The sequence below is a fragment of the Hemicordylus capensis genome, chromosome 5 (assembly GCF_027244095.1).
Source record: "Hemicordylus capensis ecotype Gifberg chromosome 5, rHemCap1.1.pri, whole genome shotgun sequence".
Classification (NCBI taxonomy): domain Eukaryota; kingdom Metazoa; phylum Chordata; class Lepidosauria; order Squamata; family Cordylidae; genus Hemicordylus; species Hemicordylus capensis.
Genome location: NC_069661.1, coordinates 172,197,386 through 172,218,724, shown reverse-complemented (window position 1 = coordinate 172,218,724; position 21,339 = coordinate 172,197,386). Strand labels below are relative to the sequence as shown.

Below are 21,339 nucleotides of genomic sequence, written 5' to 3'. Positions count from 1 at the left end.
TTAGGGGGATCCCTTAATGGGACGGCCAACAAATGGCAGCTCTGTGCACAGAGTGACATTCCAGGAGAGCATTAGCGGAACTTTCAGCTTGCTATAGTCAGGAGAATTGAACGAGGATTGGCTATTCTTAACCTCTTTCATCAGCCGGCAATACTCGGGGGGTGTTTCAGCCGTGGTAAAGGGCTTTCCCCATCCGTGGAGTGCTCGCTTATGGATGAAGCTGGAACGTGTTCGTGTGTCGCCTGGGAGTGAATGGGTGCAGGGATGCAATTTAAAATCTGGGCAGGCAGACGAGTTTAAGAAGGGATACAGCGCTCTGTCGTAGCAGCCGCGTCTCTGAACGCACTTTTTCTCCCGGGAAGGAGTTGTTGTTTCGGGAGGTCCTGGCGGTATTTGGAGAGGCTCGACTTTATTCTGCCACAGATTCATTCCTCCTCCCCTTGCCTTCTCCCTTGTTTCGGAGGACGCTTCAGGAATTGGCGAAAGGGGCATTTCCGCCCCAAGAACCTGCCTGGATAGCAATAAGGTGGCCAGACCTACCGTTGAGTTTTAAGGTGGCCAGACCTGCCGTTGAATAAGGTGGCCAGAACGGTGAGGACTGGAGTAGTCGAGAAAACAGTCAGTGGGAGTGGATACAGAACAGAGACTTCGCTGCAGTCCGTCCCTGCGCATTCATTCTTACTTGGGGGAGTGAGCCTCGCTGAACTTAGTGGGACTTTTTTCCGCAGAAAGTTCCCCGAAGGAAGTTCTCGCATTGGATCAGGCTGAACCAACTGGCAGCCAACGCGGTGGCGCAAACGACTCCGTCTCCGGCGCGCGTCTTTTGCAGCCTCCCTGACCGAAGGGGTGACGATCAGCTTGGGGGTTTTTTTGTGGGGCGGGCGAGGGAAAGGGGGAACGCCAAAAGCGTGGGAGGACGAGAAACGAGGCGATTGTGTGGGATACCAGGCTAATGCAGTCTTCCCAAACGCAGGGGCTGGGGCGGGGAACCGGGTGGCTGCGCCCTGCCCGCTGGGGAACTCTCATTCGGGAAGCGCTGCTGGCTTCTCCCTCCATCTAGTCAGTGCGTCTGGAGAGGACCCCTGGCGGCAGGAGTAGGAGTTGCCGCTCTGCCTGGTACCGAGGGGTGTGGTGTAGGTACTTTTTATCCATTTAAAAAGCCAGCCTCGGGGCATTCCGTGGATGAAGTTTCTCCTGGCTCCGCAGGCTCTCTAGCCCAGCCCAGCTTAGCCGGCTGCTCGGAACGTCCGATGAGCGAGTGAAGTTTTTTTTCTCCCGCGCGCTCCACTCCCAGAGCCTCTCAGTTCAGCGTGTGGCGTGGACTGATCGCTTTCCCACCCTTCCTTTTGTAGGACTTTTTCTACACGGCGCCCCTCAGGGAACAAGGCAACATCTACAAGCCCAACAACAAGGTCATGGCCGATGAAATTAACGAGAAGGACATGATCCATGACGTCCACACCAAGGAAATCGACCTAGTCAATCGTGACCCCAAGCATCTCAACGACGATGTGGTCAAGGTAGGAAGTCCAAGACTCTCCCCGCAACTCGAAAAATACCCCTCTCGCGATCGCCTTAAAAGAGGATCCTTCATGATGCGCCCGAAGCGGTGGGGTGGGGTGGGGTGGGGAGAAATGAGGCTCGAGGTTGCTTGGGTGGTGTGGGTGAGTGGGAGGCTTGTATTTGTTTTGATTTGGAAGATGAACAGAGAACGTGCACACCGCGCAGGGACTCCCCCAGGAAACCGTTTGATCATATTTGTGACCCTTTCTTAACCATGCGCCTTCGTTCCCTAGTGGAATGTTTCATAACTCCATTGCCTACTGAGCGTTGGACCAGTGGATTCTGTGCATAGGCTGGGATTCTGTGCCTGAAGATAACTGCACATTTATCACTGTTGTGCTGAGGAACCTTGGCAAACTTCTAATAAATTAACAACAGCATGTTCTAAAAATCCCAGGAAGGAAGTATATCCTGTTAGAGGAATGACATGATTTCCTCCTACTTATTTTCTGATGGAGGGGTGTTTATCAGAGGCTGTTTACTGGTTTTTGTTTATGTGGCCCACTGGATAAGCAGGGAACTAGTATTGCTGGGCATGTCCCATCACTGCTGTAAGGCCATGACATGCCTTCAAGCAAGTCATTGCCTCAGTTGCTCGTTTGTAAAATGGAGATAAGACTGGCTGCTTCTCACAGGACTGTTATGAATATGAACACGTTAAAACACATTTGCAAATGAGAAGTTATTTCTGAGGTCTAGGCATGAAGGGTAAGGACATGTTAAAAGGACTGCAATTGTGCCAAACTGTTAATTTAAGCAATGCATTCCGCATGTGTGTTTGGCTGGAGGAGAAGTTGTTAAGTCGCTGTACCAAAACAAAACTTTTGCAGGTTTTGTGACTAAACAGGAAAAAATGTGTTTGTATATTTGCTCATTAAATATCGAGCTGCCCAAAGCTGGCTTCAGAGGGTGGAGCTGAGAGGTTTTTTTAAAAAAATAAAGCCATACCCTAACACTGGAAACCAAAGAAAGAAGAAAACGATAAGGCTCCAATGTTGAATCATCTTTTGATTATTTTGATTACTCCACAGTCAACAGAGCAGCTGGTTTTTTTAAAAAAATGTTCTAATACAAGTATACACAAAAACTGCAAGTGGCAGGAGCTTCCTCAGAAGCACCATTCCTAAATATGCCTATATTTCCACATATGAATTCTTTCACACACAGGAGGAATGTCCAGTTCTAAGATAGTGCCCTGCTACCACAGGCAAAAGGATTATCTACACACAAATACTTTCCCCCCTGAACTGTTGTCTATTCATATATGCAAATATAGGCAAATTTAGTCAATCAATTAAAACTCATACAATTAAATGGCAATCCTGTGCTCATTTACTTGGGATAATGGCCTGTTGAACTTCATGAGAGCTGGTCTTGTGGTAGCAAGCATGAATTGTCCTTTGCTAAGCAAGGTCTGCCCTGGCTTGCATTTGAATGGGAGACTACATGTGTGAGCACTGTAAGATATTCTCCTTGAAGGACGGAGCCACTCTGGGAAGAGCACCTAGGTTCCAAGTTCCCTCCCTGACATCTCCAAGATAGGGTTGAGAGAGACTCCTGCTTGCAATGTTGGAGAAGCCACTGCCAGTGTGTGTAGATAATACTGAGCTAGATGGACCAGTAGTCTGACTCAGTATAAGGCAGCTTCCTATGTTCCTTTGAGGCTTACTTCTGAGTAAGTGGGCATAAGATCAAGTTGTTAAATGACTAAGATTTTTAAAATCCGGTTGGAAGAGACACAGGCCTGATAGTTGTGGGTCTTGCTGTTTGTAAACAAAGAAACCCAGCACCAATTATGTTATATGGAACTGGATTTCCATGGAATAGTTTTGCAAAAGGATGGCTTTTTTCATGGAAGCATGCCGACACTCTGCTTAATCCAAATGGAGGTTAAAAAAATATAGATCTTTTTTTCCAATCTCAAAATGCCAAAAGAAGGGGAGGAGAAAGCATTAAATAACTTGGCACAAGCCCTTTCTGGATTGCTTGTCAAATTTTCAAAATGTCAAACTTTGACCATTCCAATAAATCTGAGTCAATGGAAACTGTTATCAGGGCCCATCTGGGTCAGGGAAATCATGGAAGCAATCCGTTCTTGGCAGGAACACATTGAATTGCAGATGTGATGGCCAAGGATAGTGTAAGCCAAGCTCCTTGGACTTTGGGGGAGCAATCCTTCTGCAGTCTTCTTAGCTTAAGCAGTTGCATGCTGCATTACTACACCATGCTACAGCATGTAAAGTGGGTGCAGAAGCTGTAAGATTTCAGTCACTCCGTGGTCCACTGTGGAGAAGACTGGTTTATTCTCTTGGTGCAGAGAGAAGAAATTGTTCCTTTCTGCAGGCCAATTCTGCAGGAATCAGGACTTGATCTTGCAAGAGTGCTAAGCATCATGGCTAAGCTGGATGCTGGATTCAAGGGAGATGGAAGTGTGTGAGATTGCTATTGAGTTAGCGCAGTTAGCCCCCACGTAGCTGGAATTAGGGAGCAGGGTGTCCAGGTTAGACGGCATGCTTTCCAAATAGATTTAAAACCTGGTAATCTCATTGTGCTTTGACTGACTTGAACTGGTACTTGAGCTAGCCACAGGCCAAGAGGAAGCCACCTTCCTTTTGGGCTGTTTCCAAGAGGATTGTGAGATTCAGCTAAGATCTATGATGTTTTGGTTCTGTCATTATATTTACCATGCCTTAGAGATTATTCAAAACAGCTCCCCCCCAAAAAAAAACAAATGGTACGGTCCTCCCAGGAAGAGACCAACTCAGAATGTGTGTGGGGAGAAGCATAATTTAATGCTTCCCCACATTAAATACTGTCTGTGTTTTTGAAATTTAGAATATTAATGTTAGGGAATATTAATGTTTCCTTTTATCTAAGGTGCTAGCTAGGAGCAATCAAAGATGCAACTCCACACCTAAAGTGGTACAGTCCTAAGAGGGTCACATCACAATTTTTTTTTAAACATTTTAATTAAGGCCAAATTTCATGTTACATTAAACTCCTCATTAAGAGACAGGCTTAAAGCAGATAATGAACAGAAATTTACAGCAAATAGGCACTTCCAGGATGGGGAAGGACTTTTGGCAAGAAAAGTGGGGAAACCTCCCCTCCACCACCATATGCAGTGGTGTATCAAGGACGCTGGCGGCCCCTGTCCAGCCAGATGCCAGTGGCCCCCACCATCTCAGCCAAACCCCCTACGTCTGACATCAGATGCAGGAGGCGTGGCCATGGTCACAAAATGTGCTGCTCTGTTTTTGAGACGTTTCGGCCAGCGCTGGGCTCCCAGACTGGCCGCAAATGTCTCTCCCTGCCTTTGCAAGCAGGGAGAAGCCATCCTGGCCAGGCTGCAAACATGGCACTGGCCAAATTTTACTTCCAACCAGGGTCATGGCTGGGGCACCAGGCACAACCCCTGGAGCGTGGCAGCCTGGATTATTTGAACCGATTCACACAGTGGACGCTACTCCCCTGACCATGTGGCATGCTCTCAGTCTCCATCCCACAGCTCATGTTAACCTGTAAAAGACTGCAAGTAAAAAGATCATGCCGAGCAATGTACATGAGAGCAACTTGATTAAATACTAAATAAATACATATTTTTTGTTTCTTAATTGGGAAGAGAAAATAGGCCTAGGATGGGAACTGTTTGGGGAGTTCAGAAAAGAACATACTTTCTAACCTATTCTTCAGCAGCAGCAGCAGCCAAAGTTCCCAAAGCAACAAAACCTACTGAGGATTACTGAGATGTACAAGGCTGGATGGAATCTCGATAGCAGCAAACATTGTTGCTAAAGAGAGAAAGACAGATCCTACTGGGAATAGAAGGCCAGTTGCTGAGGAGTTAGAAACACGTCTCTCTGAAGAAATGTTTGCAAACATTCCCCAGGGGGAAGATTAAAGATTACATCCCATGTCCCAAAGGAAAATGAGAACATTGGGAACGGCTTCAAACAGTGGACCCTCTCAGGAACAAATGCCCCCCCCCCCCCCGTGTACACATATCGAACCAGGGTGGGGTTGTCGTTTGTGTGTTGGGCTAGGACTGGGGAGACACAACATCCAGTTCCACTTCCAGCACAACTCAGCCATGAAGCACAGAGTGACCTGGGCCACAGTCATCATCTCTCAGCCTAACCTGCCTCACAGGATTGTTTGGATAAAATAGGGAAGGGAAGACCATGTATGAGATCCTTGTCGGGAAGGCAGGATAAAAATGTGGTGATAAATAAAGCTATGCTGCTAGAGTTCAAGTGATAACCAAGAGGACTGTAGCAACTTGAACCTTGCTTTGAATTCTCCACATCCTTGCTTTTGTAATTACAAATAGGATGTTCTTTTGTAGATCTATACGGTACTCAGACTGTTGCTATACGAAAGCAACAATTATTTTCCTTCTCTCTAGGTATAAGACAGTAAATCAACCAACCATTTTGCCATCTGCACTACTGTTGAAGGATTAGGGCCTTCTGAAGGATTACAAGAATCAGATGAGAATGCCACCAAAATCTGAAATTCAACAGAGACTCCATTTAGATCCCTCTGCTTAGGAACTAGCCCTAATGTAATCTAATTTAAATCAAAGGCTTGTCTACATAATTAATAGATCACAATAAAATGCTGCTCCTAAACTGTGAGGCTATTCACATGGACATGCAAAACTGGGCTAAGGGAGCCCCACCCGGTTTTGCATGCATGTGTGAACCACTGGGATCATGCCCGATCCCGGCAGCACCACGGCGGAAAACCCACCTATGGAGCCACCCTTCTAAATGGGGTTAGACGAGTGAGTGCTCTCCTAACTTCATTAATTTGATCGTGTGTCGGCCATGGCTGCTTGCAGCTGTGGCTGGCAGACACGGGGAGGGTGGAGCCCCATAATGCACCACACACTCGCATGGTACATTATTGGAGCTCCAGGGGTGGGGTGACATGTCCTGGCACCCTAACCCTTGGAGCCTTTGGCAGGAGCCTGTGCTCATCTGGACGGATGATCTGCCCACCCAAGGATGGACGACTGCTCATGTGCAGGGAAGTAAGCGCTTTCAGGCTTCTTCCCCACTGGACCAGGTAGCCCTTTCTCACTGATGGTGAGAAAAGGCTCTGTGTCTTTTTAAAATGCATGAAGATAAGGAGGTGAATGTACCTCCCTCCCCACCAATATCATCGGGAACAAGGCTAGAATCCTTCTCCCCATATCTATAATGTTTTTTGTGGATTTTAAAAAAAAGTTAGAACATTTAGTTGTGTGAATCTTTGCCTGCCATGCGAAGTGAACCCAGGAATACTTTTGCTGGCTCTTCTGAAAGTTTCAGGGTAGCCAGTTATCATATCTATGCCACTGGCATGGAAATCAGTAGATCCAGCTTCAGAGTGCCGTTGTGGTCAGTCTAATTCTCAGGGTTAGACAAGTTCACCTCCCAGTTTTAACATAAGACACTTTGAGCTAAGTCATCCCAGTGTGGACTGTTATTTTTTGGCAGGTGTGGCACATGTAGAAATCACATTTCTCGGCATAGCAACAACACATGTGATATGCACATCACTCTCATGCTTTGTGCCAGTAGCTGGCCAAGCATGACTGCCAAGTAGATCCTTCATGGGAGAGGTAGGCAGCTGCTCTGATGCCTGGCTTGTGCTGTCTCTTAGGATTTGTCAACCAAGAGATTCACATCCCTCTGGATCATAGGTTGGATATCTGACATCATTCTCTTGCTTTGTGTCAGCAGCGGCTGGTCTGAGGCTCTCCAACTGTTGTTGGACTACAACTCCCATCATCCTCAGCTGTAATAAATTGCAAAGGTTGCAAGGGCCAGATCGGTCCCGTCTTACCATCCTGCTGTGCCTGAATAATCTGCTGCCTGAGGCAACTGCCTCACTTCACCTCACAAAAGGACTGCTCATGCCTGACAGCCAAGTATTGCTTACCATTTGAAGTGGCAACAACTACCAAGCTAAAGCAAACTGAATCCTTCATAAGGACAGCCCTGCTGGATCAGGGCCAAGGCCTATCTAGTCCAGCATCCTGTTTCACACAGTGGCCCACCAGATGCCTCTGGGAAGAAGCCCACAGGCAAGAGCTGAGGACATGCCCTCTCTCCTGGTATTTAGATGCAGTATTTAGCAACAGCTGGAGAAGGGGCATAGGTAGGGGAGAGGGGGCCCCATGTTCGCCCTTCTCCTTGGCAGCCCATTAGAATGAGGGAGATAATGAAGAAAATAGGGAGGGGTAAAGTTTGGGGGGACCCTCACTCAATTATAGCTACACCCCTGAGCTAGAGAACCTCAGGTTAGTCATCACCCCTGCTGTCTGTTGTCCTACCAAAATGGGGCATTTATTTCAGTGGAAATCCCTGGAAAGCCCCTGTAAAATCCATCATAAAGCCCACTTGAAGGGTGCATACTTACTCAGGATCCTAAGCATAGATTCAGTATTCTTGAACCACACTGTCATACAAATAAGACAGTTAAAGAGTGGTTTAAAAAAGGTGGATGTTTCCACTGCTCTAGGCATGCGACCTGGGCAAAATGCCTAATTATTATTTATCTACTCCCATGTGACTTGCTTCCAAATATGTATGTCTAGAAGTGGGGTGTTCATCTCTCACGTTTCTCTCCGAAAGGTCACTTTAGTCCATAAAATACTATAGAAAGTGAAAGGATTGTGTGACATGACAGCAGCTTGTGTAAATACAGTATGTCTCCCCCCCACCCCGCCCTGCCCCTTCTCATTTGGGAAGAGAAGACAGACAGGGGAAGGGGAATGTTCTGGGATTTATGTTATTGGGTAGAAGTCAGCCAGAGTTGTTGTTGTTACTGGCTTACATGCTCCACAGCAGCACAAGGGTGGAAGAAGGGCTGTACACTCGCAGAGAGACTGGAGAGTAGCTGTGACAAAGGCCTCTTTGCAACTGAGGCAATTTTTGCCTCTCTCCCCGCCCTCCAAAAGCCCTTCTGCAACCCTCAGGGACATATATATGCAAGTGAAAAGGGCTTTTGAAGGGAGGGGAGAGAAGCAAAAAATCGACCCCTTTCCCTCTCTGTGTGCTTCAACTGAGGAAGAAGAAGCCTTAAGATTAACCACAGCTAATCTCCAGCCTCTCTGTGAGCATGCAGTCCGTCTTCCACCCTCATACTACTGCAGGACATGTGAACCAGTAACAAGACCTACCCAATTGTTGTTGTTCTTATTTTCTAGAGAGTGAGAGTACAGAAGCTAGAAGTAAGAAATTAACACCAAATACAAAGGTGCAATCAGTCTTTTAACTAACAAGGTGTCTTCTTAGATGCCATATTCCAGAAATCCTGCTACATATGAGATATTTATGTCCCACTCCCTGCTGCACGTAGTCGAAGCATTTTAGCCATTTGCTCGGGACTTTTGCATTTCTTGTCATCCACTCTGTGCTGACACCTACCCAGTGTCAGCACATAAGCTGTACCACTCATGGAAGACAAATGATGAGGCAAGGGACAAGGAATCTGCTCTGTAAGCAGCTCTTCAAATGGCTTCAGCATTTGTTTGAAAAAATGCTCCGGACTTGTGAAAAGCTGGGGATGTGCACCTCCAGTGTTACCGTATGAGATGCTAGATGAAAGAGCGAACTGCACTTTGGGTCCAGAGCTCTCTAGATAAACAAGCTTCCAACAGTCGTGAGTAGAAGCATCTGCAGCACAGAGTCTGCTTGCTAGCAATCAGAAGCCAAATGGATAGAAGTCCCAGGAAGGAATTATGCATGGCGTAGAGAAAGTGGACAGAAAGAAATTTTACTCCCTCTCTCATAACACTTGGACCAGGGGCCATTCCATAAAACTGAAGGCTGGCAATTTCAAGACCAACAAAAGGCCCTGGAAAAGATCACCTTTTCACACGGTGCATAATTAATCTATGGAATTCTTTGCCACGGAATGTAGTGATGGCCACTAGCTTGGATGGCTTTAGAGTGGGCTTACACAAATTCATGAAGGACCGGTCTATCAATGGCTACTAGTCTGGTGGCTCTAGGCCACCTCCAGCCTCAGAGGCAAGATGCCTCTAAATACCAGATGCAGGGGAGCAACAGCAGGACAGGGGACATGCCCTCAGCTCTTGTCTGTGGGCTTCCCAGAGGCATCTGGTGGCCCCTGTGTGAAACAGAATGTTGGTCTGGAAGGATGGGCTTGAGCCTGATCCAGAAGGGCTGTTCTTGTGTTATGAAGGATTCACTTTGCTTTAGCTTGGTAGTTGTTGCCATTTCAAATGGTGAACAGTAGTTGGCTGTCGGGCATGAGCACTCCTTTCATGAGGCGAGGAGAGGCCCTTGCCTCAGGCGGCAGATTATTTAGGAATAGCAGGGTGGTAAGATGCAACCCCTGCCACCACCACTGGAGTTGCTCTTTGGGACCGATCTGTCCCTTGCAAGTTGTGCAAGAAGCACCTCTCCTCACATTCTTTGCAAATAGCACAAGGAGAGAAGAAGAGGCTGCTGGCAGCCTTCCCTCTTCCCTGCTCCCCCCCCCGAGTCATGGGGCAGGGCACCATGTGACAACTCACCTCTAGTCCTGCGATACCTTGGGCTGCCTCTGCTGCCAGGAGGCAGGGCTTCATTGCCCATCCCTCTTTGCTGCCCCCCCCTCCAATAATGAACAGAAGCAAAATAACATATGCATAAGAAATTATGCAGTTGTGCCTACTCTATGTGAACTGCATAGAGTAGGCACAACTGCATAATTAAGCTTTTTGGTGCAGAAGTTTGGTGGATTCTGCTCACAATTTTGATTTTTGTTTTAAAACACAGGGAGGCTATTCTCACGGTTATGCAAAATCGGGCGAAGGGAGCCTAGCCCGATTTTGCATGCGCGTGAGAACCACCAGGCTCGCAGCCCAGCCTGGTCTCACGAAAGCGGGTCACCCGCTTAAACAACCCTCCCCTTAGCCCAGGTTAGCGGAGTGAGCGCACCGCTAACCCGGGCTTTCCGATCGTGAGTTGCTGCGCTTTGGCTCCGCGCCGCAGCAATTCACGAGTGGACCCCTGACCAGGAGCATGAAAAGCAGCCTCCCGGCTCGGGGGTCTCTCCAGCATGCCCTGTGCACTCGCGCAGGGCATGCTGGAGCTTCCGGGGGCCGCACAGCCCCGGATCCTCTTAGCCCCTGCCGGCTCTGTAACTGAGCCGGCAGTTGTGTGGGCAGCCGCTTCAGCCACCCAGGGCAGACTGCCTGCTCATGTGTGGGGAGTCTGCCCGCAAACCCCATCCAAGCTCTTCTCACCGATCATGAGAAGAGCCTCGGGGTGTACGCAGCCCCAGGTGCGGCTTCATGGTTACTGTTAAGGCACTGAGCTGGCAATGCAGAAAGTCCCCTTGAAAAGAAGCCCATAGAAATCGAAAATAAGCCAAGCGGCATCAAACTTTTGACTTACACAGAACTCTTCATCTGGCAGAATGTCCAATAAGGTAGCCACCTTTTAGATCAGGTTTTTCCAGATATCAGCCTTTACAAATGCATGAAGATGGGAGGGAGGAGTTACAGTAGAAAGGAAGCAGGCAGGCCATCAGTTGAACACATGAAACTGCCTCATAGGTTATTGGTTAGGTTATTGGTTCATCCAGTGTTGTCTGTACTGACGGGCAGCAGCCCTCAGAGGCCTCAGGCCCTTTCCCATCACCAGCAAACATCCTTTTAGCTGAAGATACCAGGGATGGATTGAACCTAGAACCTTCTGCATGCCAAACATGTGCCCCTGTACTGAACTGTGGCCCCTCCCCAAGCACCCCTTTCTGCCTATCGTTCCTCCATTGAAAACAAGCCCCTCATGCCACTGATTTGCTCTATTAGGATTGTGTTGCACACCTTTGCCCTGGTGTGTGTTGCACACCTTTGCCACTTTAACATGATGCCTAAATGGAGCCTCCGAGTCCAGAGGCAGTATACCCGTATATTCAGAGGCAATATACCCTCTTCCAGGGGCAGACTACAGGGGAGGACTACTGACTTCATAAGCTTGCCCTCTGAGACCACTGTTAGATGCAGGAGCCTGAGTTAGATGGACCTTGGTCCAATCATCAGGGTAACCAGTAGTTAGCCCTGGGGAGAAAGGTAGACATGGCTCGGGAAAGAAGCTGGTTGGTTGGGCACCATGCCTGCCTGCCCCTCTATTCCGATTGGTTGTCCAGTGATTTACCCAGCATGCCTTCTGGGTGTTTCCCCACCCCGCACTCTGATCACAGGCCTGAGTTCCAGAGGGGAATGGCATAAACATGAGCCATTGATGAGCCAAAAGCCAGGAGAAGAGTGTGTGGGGAGGGCTGGGACTACTGCCCTAACCAACCAGCCCTTCTCTTCCACAGCTCACGCGCACACACACCCCACTTTCCTGCCATTTTCTTCCAGTATCTGAGTGAAGCAGCACAAGTTCTATGTTGGGGTTTGTCATGTGGCAATAGAGGAAGGCTAAGCAAAGAAGGGAAACACTGCCCCAACCTGTTTGGTTCCTACTTTGGCCATTCCTGATTTTCAACACGTGGAGCTAAAGATGCTCCAGACACTTCAGGCATTGACAGCACACTACCCACATTCTGAAGTGGTACCATTCACAGTTTCCCTCCCACCTTTCTTTTCATAGACCAAACCATATTGAAAGGATGTTTTTTTTTGTTTGGGGCAGGGTTGGGGGGGTGCGTGGGGCGTTTATATATAACTTACAAATGAACCAAAACAGTGGCTTCAGATATCAATAGATTGAATTTGTATTTTCATACTTACCTTCTGGGTCAAGCTCATAGTTTCCAGTGTCAGCATGAAGGCTTGAAATTTGCATTTTAAAAGTGGAAATTTAAAACAGACATGATCTCACATGACACATGGGGAAAGAACCCTTGAGAAGAAAAGGGATTGCAAAATAAAATCACAGCACACAGCACAGAAGGCTGTGTGTGTGTGTGTGTGTTAAGCAAACCACTGTAAAGAAGCATTCTTTACTAGGAGACTCTAACCATTCTTACATGTACCAAAACAAAAAAACACCCACTAACATATGTGGAGCGTATGTGCAATGTATATTAATTAGAATTTATTCCATAGCCTCGGTTTTCTTGTTTCTTCCACAAATGAAGCCTCTCCCTACACCCACACATGGCCTTTCTGAATCTGTAAATACTGCCTGGTTTTTGCAGCTAACTGGTCTTTGCCTTTTAGTATCCTTGATCCCATACAGCCAGATTATGCTGCCTTCTGAAAGGGCAGGGCAGAGAGAAAGGGGCCCTTGTGTGTATTTCATCTGACAACTCCTACATAGGGTCACACATAACTCAACTTTGTTTCTGTTTGTTTTTGTTTTGTTTTTAAAACTTCATACTTACTGAGAAGTAAGTTGCATTGAAATTAGTGGAATTTTACTTGCAAGTAAACACAGTTAGGATCCAGCTTTTAGGATCCAGTGCCTTTACAAATCTATTTTGATGTTCAGAAATTAAGCTATTCCACAAGTGCAGGTAGTTATTGAAATAATCCACTTAAGCAGCTCTTTCAGCAGCCCGGAATTTAACTCGCATCAGGATTAAACATATTCCAGATTCTTGGCTTGGTGATTAGCAAACTCCTACCCACCCACCCACCAGGTATGTTGGCATCTGAGCAAATAGTATTATTTACATATCCATGCTGATCTGGAATTTCTGTTTATGTTTTAAAGGATTACTATCAAAAATCATTAAAAGCATAGGATAGCCTAAGTTAAAAGAACATTTTCTGCACGCAGAATAATAACTATAATTAATAGTTTCAGATAGTACTTTAAGGGCTGCTTTTGCATTGGTGTATAATTATCATGGCACTGTTCAAATACTGCTGGGTGTCCCCCTACGGTTCTAGCATTTCCTTAAAGCAGCATTTTAAAAACATGTTGAATTATTGCTGCAAGACCTAGGAGTAGTTCACTGCAATTTCCTGAGGAGTACAGCAGGAAAATGACTTGACTAGCAAGCCAGAGGTTGCTGGTTCGAATCCCCGCTGGTATGTTTACCAGACGATGGGGAACACCTATATCGGGCAGCAGTGATATAGGAAGATGCTGAAAGGCATCATCTCATACTGCATGAGAGATGGCAATGGTAATCCCCTCCTGTATTCTACCAAAGACAACCACAGGGCTCTGTGGTTGCCAGGAGTTGACACTGACTCGATGGCACACTTTACCTTTACTTTTACTTTACTTTACTAAGAGGGCTGTGAGGATGACTCAGAAACATACCAGGGCAACTTCTGTTGTTCTGGGCAGAAACACAGGAACAGGGGGTGCTACCTTATACCAGTTCAAAGCATTGGTCATTCAGCTCAGTATTGTCTACACTGGCTGGCAGTGACTATCCAAGGTTCCAGACAGGAGCCTTTCCCAGCTGTACCTGGAGCTGCTGCTAGAGGCAGAATCTGGGACCATCTGCATGCAAAGCAGATGCTCTACCTCTGACCCCATCCCTAAGTTGACTGGAATGCACTTTTGGAAGACAGCATCTTCTATACTCTCTTACACAATGTCAGAGATTGTGGGATAATTACTGCTCTGCAATTACTGTACTGCTTTTCCTTGCAACATGAGAGCCAGAGAAAAAAGGAAGAGCAATCATTCATTGCTTCTGTAAGAAGTGCAGAAGTGAAGTTACTATGAGAGTTAATATACGCGTGGACAATTGTTGTGTGAACATACCACTGTGGGCAGAGTGTTTTGATATTGTTTTCTTCCTCCTCCTTTGGTATAGCCATATGAGGTTAGAATGGCTAATGTGCTAGTGCCAGCCAGATCTTAATGTAGGGGGTGCAACTCCCCACTTGTCCTTGAAGCTCACTGGGTGACCTTGGGTAAGTCACTGCCTCACAGCTTAACCTACCTCATATAGAGTGTGGTGGTGATAACCTGGAGTAGGGGAAAGTATGTACACTGCCCTGAGCTCCTTGGAGGAAGGGCAGAGTAGACATGACATTTTAAAAAATGAGAGAGATTGCCATAGTTCCTGATTTATAAATGGAGCCCTAAGGCTGAGAAAATCCATTATCAGAGCTCTTTTGCACTGATGCCTGTTCTCTGAGCACTGGATCAAGCATGCAGGGCTGATTCAGAGTTGCTTGGCATGCAACATAGGACCAAAATAGAAGTCACTTGTTACAACTGCCTTTTTATACATCAAAAGCAGCTTCAAGAGGGGGCATTGAGAATGGAGCAGGGACTTAAACTTTGGTCATTTTTCCTCACCATATGATGCCCCTCAGAATTCCAAATGAGAATTTTGTGGGGGAGCGGTAATGATGGTATGGGCTGATTTGGAACAGAAAAAATGGCTGGCAGGGAAAGGGTTAAGCACCACTTTATTCTTTCCCATCTTTTCTTCACTCACAATTGTCCTTTGTCCAAACTGCTTTTGATTTAAAAACCGGCTGTTCTGGTATGAACTAATCTGCCTGCTTTCCTTTCACTATAATCTTCATTGATAATTACCATCCTCACAAGTTAGCCCACTTTAGCCTTAAACATTCACATGTCCACCATCTTGAATTGAGGTGGATGACATCATCACAAACAACGCCATTGAGGTGTTCCTATGTGTCCCTGCAGGTGTAGCAAATTTGGTTCAAATTGGTTAGGTGGTTAGGTGGTTAAGTTAGCCCTCTTGTGCCTCAAATGTTCACATGTCTACCATCTTGAATTGGGGTGCCTGACATCATCACAAACTGTGCCGTTGAGGTGTCCCTATGTGTCCTTACAGCTGTAGCAAATTTAGTTCAAATTGGATAGGTGGCTCATAAGTTAGCCCAGATGCACTTCAAACATTCATGTGTCTGCCATCTTGAGTGGGGTGGATGACATCATCACAAATTATGCCACTGAGGCTATCCAAACTTTGGGTCAGATCAGTTAGGTGGTTCACAAGTTAGCCCACTTGCATCTCAAACTTTCACACGTCCCCTTCTTGTATCGGAGTGGATGACATCATCACACAAACTATGCCATTGAGGTGTCCCTGAAGCTACCCAATTTGTTCATATTGTCCAGGCATTGCCCCACCCCCACCCAAAATGCCGGATGATCTCATAAGCTTACTTTCCTTAAAGAAAGTAGGTTAAAAATCAGGTGGAGCAATGTTACCTTTGTATGTGTTTAGGATCTAGTTTGGCTTACAGAAGTAGTAAGATACACCGTATTTTCGTGCTTCTAGGGCTTTTTGTGATGGGCAGACACTTCTGTATATATTTCAAAGACATATATATATGAATGAGAAACCTGCAGAAAGCAGAACCCTCAATGAAGCATACAGAGCTTGTATATTAGTTATACATATATTCGTCTGCAGTTGCCACCAGCTTGTAGGGATATGCACGGAACCATCTGGTGCTCCATTTTAGTAGCGACACACCAGTTCTGTGGACTGGCGTTCGAGCCGGTCCGAAGGTAGGAGGTGGATAACTTTAAGGGCGGGGGAGGGTGCTCTTACCCCTCCTCTCGCATCCTCCCCCCACTGGTGCTGTGTATTCAAATGGCCCGGTGGGGCAGCAGTGTACCTCCCTGCTGCCCCATATGGTGTGTGCACATGCACGAAGAACTTCCAGTCACTTCTGGTCCAAGGAAGCAACCGGACGGCAGGGAGGTATGCTGCTGCCCTGCCGGGCCATTTGAATACACAGCACTGGTGGGGGAAACACGGTGGGAGGGGTAAGAGCCCCCTCCCCTGCCCTTAAAGTTATCCCCCCCACCTTCGGACCAGCAGGTGCCAGTTCCCTGCACATCCCTACCAGCTTGTCTGGTGGCTACACAGGGTCGGGCTGCCCCAAGGCTTTGGAATATGCTCCCTACTGAAATCGGAGCCTCCCCATCTCTGACAACGTTTGAAAGGCAGTTAAGACACATTTGTTCATCCAGGCTTTTAATTAGATTTACAGTTTTAATAGTCTTTAATATTGTGTTAAATTTTAAATTATTGTAATGTTTTAACCTTAATATTTTGTTTTAATTTGTATTTTTTTAATTGTAAACGGACCAGATGTCAGTTTTGGGCAGTATACATATGTGCTAAATTAAATACAAACGTACATAAATACATATCTAGGTGCAAGCTAGGTATATGCCTAAGTGCTTATAGTTTGTATGCACCAGTCGGGACTGTATGGAAGCCATTTTAGTCATTTATAAGTGTAGTGATCAGTCTCTGAACAGTCCCTCCTTTCTCCTAAGGAGTGAACTGGAAGTGAACCCTGTCCTGACTGACAGGAGATGGCCTCTAGAGATCAGCCACTCAGCACACGGTGGGTGGGATCTAGAGGTCTGTGAGGCAAGAAGAGAGAGTGCTTTGGGCAGAAGCAGATGGGCAAGAGAGGACAGGCGGAAGGCTTAGTGAGGAGCAATGGAATTTTACTGCTTCATGGTCAATAGCAAGCCTGGAAAATTCTCTCATGGAAGGACATCTGCAGATCCTTGGGAGACAGGATTGCAGAAAGCTTGAATTCTCTCCTAAAATTTGGGGTGAGTTCAAGGGGGAAGGAAGCCAGGGCTTCTGGCTTCTGGAAATTTAGTCTAGGGAACCGTTTGCTAGTCAGTTTCCGTCAGAAACTTATTTTTGCTTTTGTGTGCCCTGCATATCCTTACAACTGTTCTATGGTGTTTTATCTGTAATGCAGCTAAGCTAAGAAACTCTGAGCCTGCACCATTCCAACAGGGTGTTGCAAAAGTCTCTATAAACCAAGCCTGCACAACATAAGGCTGGGGGGCCAGATTTCTGGCCCCCAGGTATCCTGCAATAGCACAGGAGCTGGAAACTGCCTTTTAGCACCAGCCTGTGCATGCTTTCTCAGAAATATGCTCCATGGTGTGCCCGGTGAGGCTTACTCCCATGTAAGCATGCCTAGCATTGCAGACTGAAAGCAACAACAGTTTAGGGAAAGGAGAGGACTTGGCATTTGTTTGGGGCTGGCATGCCACTCTAGGGGCCCCACTGATTGAGCAGGGACAGAACCTATTCTCTGGCCACTATCCTTGGTTGAAACTATGGGTCCATTGACAGGGGGAATAGATCCATAAGTAACTAATAATAATTTTATTAATTTTAATGTAATAATGTGCTAAAAATTGACTTTGGCCTCTGCACTCCAAGTTGTGGATGGTTCTGGCCTGCCAGGGAATTTGAGTTGTGCAGCCCTGCTATAAACTCTTCAAGGTACTTTTTTCCTTACATCTATGTACTTTGCAACTGGGTAATCATGATTTTTAAAGTATGCCACCTCAGTATCATCTGAGGGTGCTTTTTGAAGTATTTTTGCCGCTACTATGTTCTTTCTACCTGTAACTAAAAGCTGGGAAAGCCTCAGGCGGAAACAGTCTGTAGTATTTTGAATAAAGTTTATTTTTCTTGTTTTGTTCTTTGCAATTTTAACCAGCCTCTTTGAGTGGATTTTTAACTCAGGAAAGGGGAGCTGGAAAGGGGTTTACTCTGGTGCAAACACACTTCAATTTGATTGTTCAGCAACTCTACCAAGTTTTCTCAACACATGTAGGTGCACATGGAGGTTTTTGTACACTTTTCCAATAGTAAAGAGAAGGAATGTTTCCCTGGAAATTCACCCAAGCCAGGGGGCAATAAGCTCTTGATAAGTGGGTGTGGTGGCAGCATATTATCTACCAGGAAAGTTTTGGGGAGCAGTCTTATCTTTATGAATGAAAGCAAGAGAGAGGATGATTCATCGTTTTTCTTCCCCTCACATGAGCTTGCTCTAAGACAAAGGCTGGGTTAAATCTGCTACAATAAGCCTGTTCAGTTATTATGGAATCTAGGGATGCTATAGTCACTATAGAATCCAAGGGAAAGAATTGTAGTATGCAAAGACAAGGCAGTGGGGTGGAATCAGGGATATTAATAGTTTAATGAAATAGATATTATGCCCTCATTGCCCTTGCTGCTGGCTGTTTGTTAGCCCTGCCCCTACTTCAGGACTGGAATACAAGTAACTAAAGCCCCTTTCAAAAGCTGGCCTGGATCAAGGAATGGATTAACCAAAAACAGCACAGTCGCATACAGCATTTCCAAGACTGCGCCTACAAGCCCTACCCCCGCCCCATAATGAAACTGCGCCCCCTGTATTCCATGCTTAAGCACTTGTCTGCAGAGACAAGCACTGTACTGGAAAGATCCTTCCCTCACATCATGGTGAGGATCTTCCCACCCATAAATCCTGTAACCATGGCATTCGGAGAGAAGCCTGAGAGGAATAATTTACCCAAATCTGAAGGTTTGGAAGTTCACTTTGTAATGCCATGAGTTTGTTTGCTGTTGATGTTGTTTGTCTTTAGCCTTCAAAAATATAACGAATCCTCCAAATTAGCTAAGCTTTGATGAAACACATGGTGATTGAGAGGCCAGCCTGATCATTTTTGTGGTCCGTTTGTTTACTCTAGTACAAATAGTTGTAAAAGTGAGGAAATGTTTTTTGTAGTTGGCCCTTGCAGAAGTATTCCTTAGTGTGCATAGGAAGAAGACCACCCTTCTTCTTTGCTCACAGAACATTTTGAACATTTGTGAGGATTTTAGTGGTTCACAAGTAGTTTGTGTTTATTCTAATCAAATTCTCGTTCTGTTTATGCTCCTTTCCGCCCAGTATAATTGAACCCTTATGTACCCTTCATTTCTACTTTAATGCCAATGCCCATGGTTCATCAGTGCACAAGAAAATGTTTGCTTGCCATAGTGACAGGCTAACTATGTGCAAACCATGTGTAGAAAAGTCATAACAGCCATTTATTGCGGGTAACGAATGGCCTATCCAGGGTCTCTGAAAGTGGCTTTTTGACAAGCAGCTGTCCCAGCATATGGTTCCCATGTTTCTTTGTGCAACATCACACCAGACACACAGAAGGAGAGTGCTCAAGACATCTGCATGTTTGCTTTTCCCACTTCAGCATGTCATCCAAATCCACCCCTCACTGGGCATGGAAAGCAGCACTTTATGCCTGTGCTGTGTCCTGAATCCCAGCATTGAATCACCTGCTTACACTGCTGGCAAAAATAAGATGACAAACCCTGCCCCCAACTTCCCTTAGGGTACCTCCAAGTATGCAAAAGAGAACCCTTTGTGAAATGATTGTACTTGGGAGGGAGGACATCTAGTAAGCTAAGAAAACTAAGTATCTCTTATTAGCTTGGAGAATTGGCAGTACTCCTTTATATAAATGTAAGCATACAAATGTAAGGACATCCTCTCTAGCCCTATTCACATAAACAGGGCATGTACAGCAACAGGGTCAACTCTAGAGCAACTAGTTTGGGCAGGGTGGGGGGAGAGATAAGGCAAAGAATGAAGATTTTGCTGTACATTAAATACCTAGAGCTAAGGTAATGAATGTTAGTTTATTTACCTTGTTCATGAAGTTTGCTTCACATCTTCAAACTTATTCAGAAAATGAGCCAGAGTCCTCTTAGAAAATACTAAGGCTGTTCTCATGAGCAGCCAAGCCTAGGCTTGGCTGCCCATGAGAACCACAAGGATCCTCACAGATCCCGGTGGTATCGCACCACCAAACCCAGCTTCATAGCCTGGCTATTAGCCAAGGTTCAGGGTGCAAGCGTGCCCTTAACCCAGGCTTGGACTGGCCCACAGGGCAACAGGGCCTATTTCCGGTGCACCCCACCCACGGGGCGCCCCTGCTCCCCGCTGCACTTGGCAGCAGTGAATATTCCCATCCTTAAGTACCCATTCTGCTCAAAACCCGCAGCCCTTCCCACATATATTCCACCGCCCTCTCAGTGCCCCCATTCCGGCCCTACCTTAACCCTAGTTCCATGGTTGTGTGACGGTCACAGATACAGGTACCTAGACAACCTGCCTCATCGGGGAATTGCCCAATGTACCACGTTCATCATGCAATGCATTGTGGGATTCCCAGAGGCCAGGATGCATTGTCCTAGCCTCCAGAAAGCCACACAGTTCCCGGGACAGCCGCTCATGTGTGCGGCCAAGCCATGCAGCCAGGAGATGGCAGGAGGGGCATGGAAACCATCTGGGGGGAAGGTAAATTTTGTGCAGTCTCCCCCCCCCCCCCCCCGGTTGTATGAATACCCTTACTGTCTTTGGATTAGGCCAAAAATTCCAGTCTGCTTTCCAGACTCATTTTCTCTTCCTAGCCAACACCACATGGCAGGAAAAAGTGAGGTGGGGGAGAAAGGTCAGCTGAAATCTACAGGAGAGATGAATCCCTTGGCATACATAGTGTGTAATTCCTGGCTAGGAAGGAAGCTAAGAGATTGAACTGGCTCCTGGGAGGCTAGAGGAGTCTCCTACCTGTCTGGCTGCACTGGCTTCTGCTGATTTTTCTGGGAAGAGGAGTAAGTGAATGAAATGCTTTAAGGTGAAATGAATGGAGATCTTTTAAAATAATTCAAGCTATAGGATCATAGTATACTGACATTTTGCTCTAAAATTCCAGACTGGTGGATGGGAGAGTGCAAGGAAGGGTGTGTGTGTGTGTGTGTATAGAATATTGGGGGGGAGCACTCACTATCCCTTCCTACCCCTTGGAGTCATCCCTATACAGCAAGCATGAAAGGGGGTTGAATAGTACCTGCTCTCACTTATGTGCGTTCAGCAGACCCTGTGTACAGGCCCTACATGAGTACCAAGCTCCATATGTGCCACCTGAGACCCTGCTTTTGGCATGAAGTGGTCCCTGGAATGCTAGCAAGCATGATCCTAGCCTTCCCCTTCTCGCATGCTCACTATACATGTTATGACAAGTGAACTGGGCTTCTGCCTTTCCAGCTCATGGA

At 46.5% G+C, this 21,339-nt stretch overlaps 1 protein-coding gene across 7 annotated transcripts in view; it reads left to right on the top strand.

Moving 5' to 3' along the window:
* CAV1 (caveolin 1) overlaps window positions 1–21,339 on the top strand; it is a 44,051-nt gene that overhangs the window by 1,425 nt on the left and 21,287 nt on the right. For 4 of the 7 annotated variants that reach the window (XM_053256081.1, XM_053256084.1, XM_053256083.1 and 1 more), the window contains exon 2: window positions 1,353–1,520. In XM_053256081.1, coding sequence (XP_053112056.1) covers window positions 1,353–1,520 — 168 coding nt within the window. Of the gene's footprint in view, window positions 1–66; window positions 592–630; window positions 847–968; window positions 1,134–1,352; window positions 1,521–21,339 lie in introns of those variants that run through there. The other 3 variants (XM_053256086.1, XM_053256085.1, XM_053256087.1) reach the window with 3 other exon arrangements.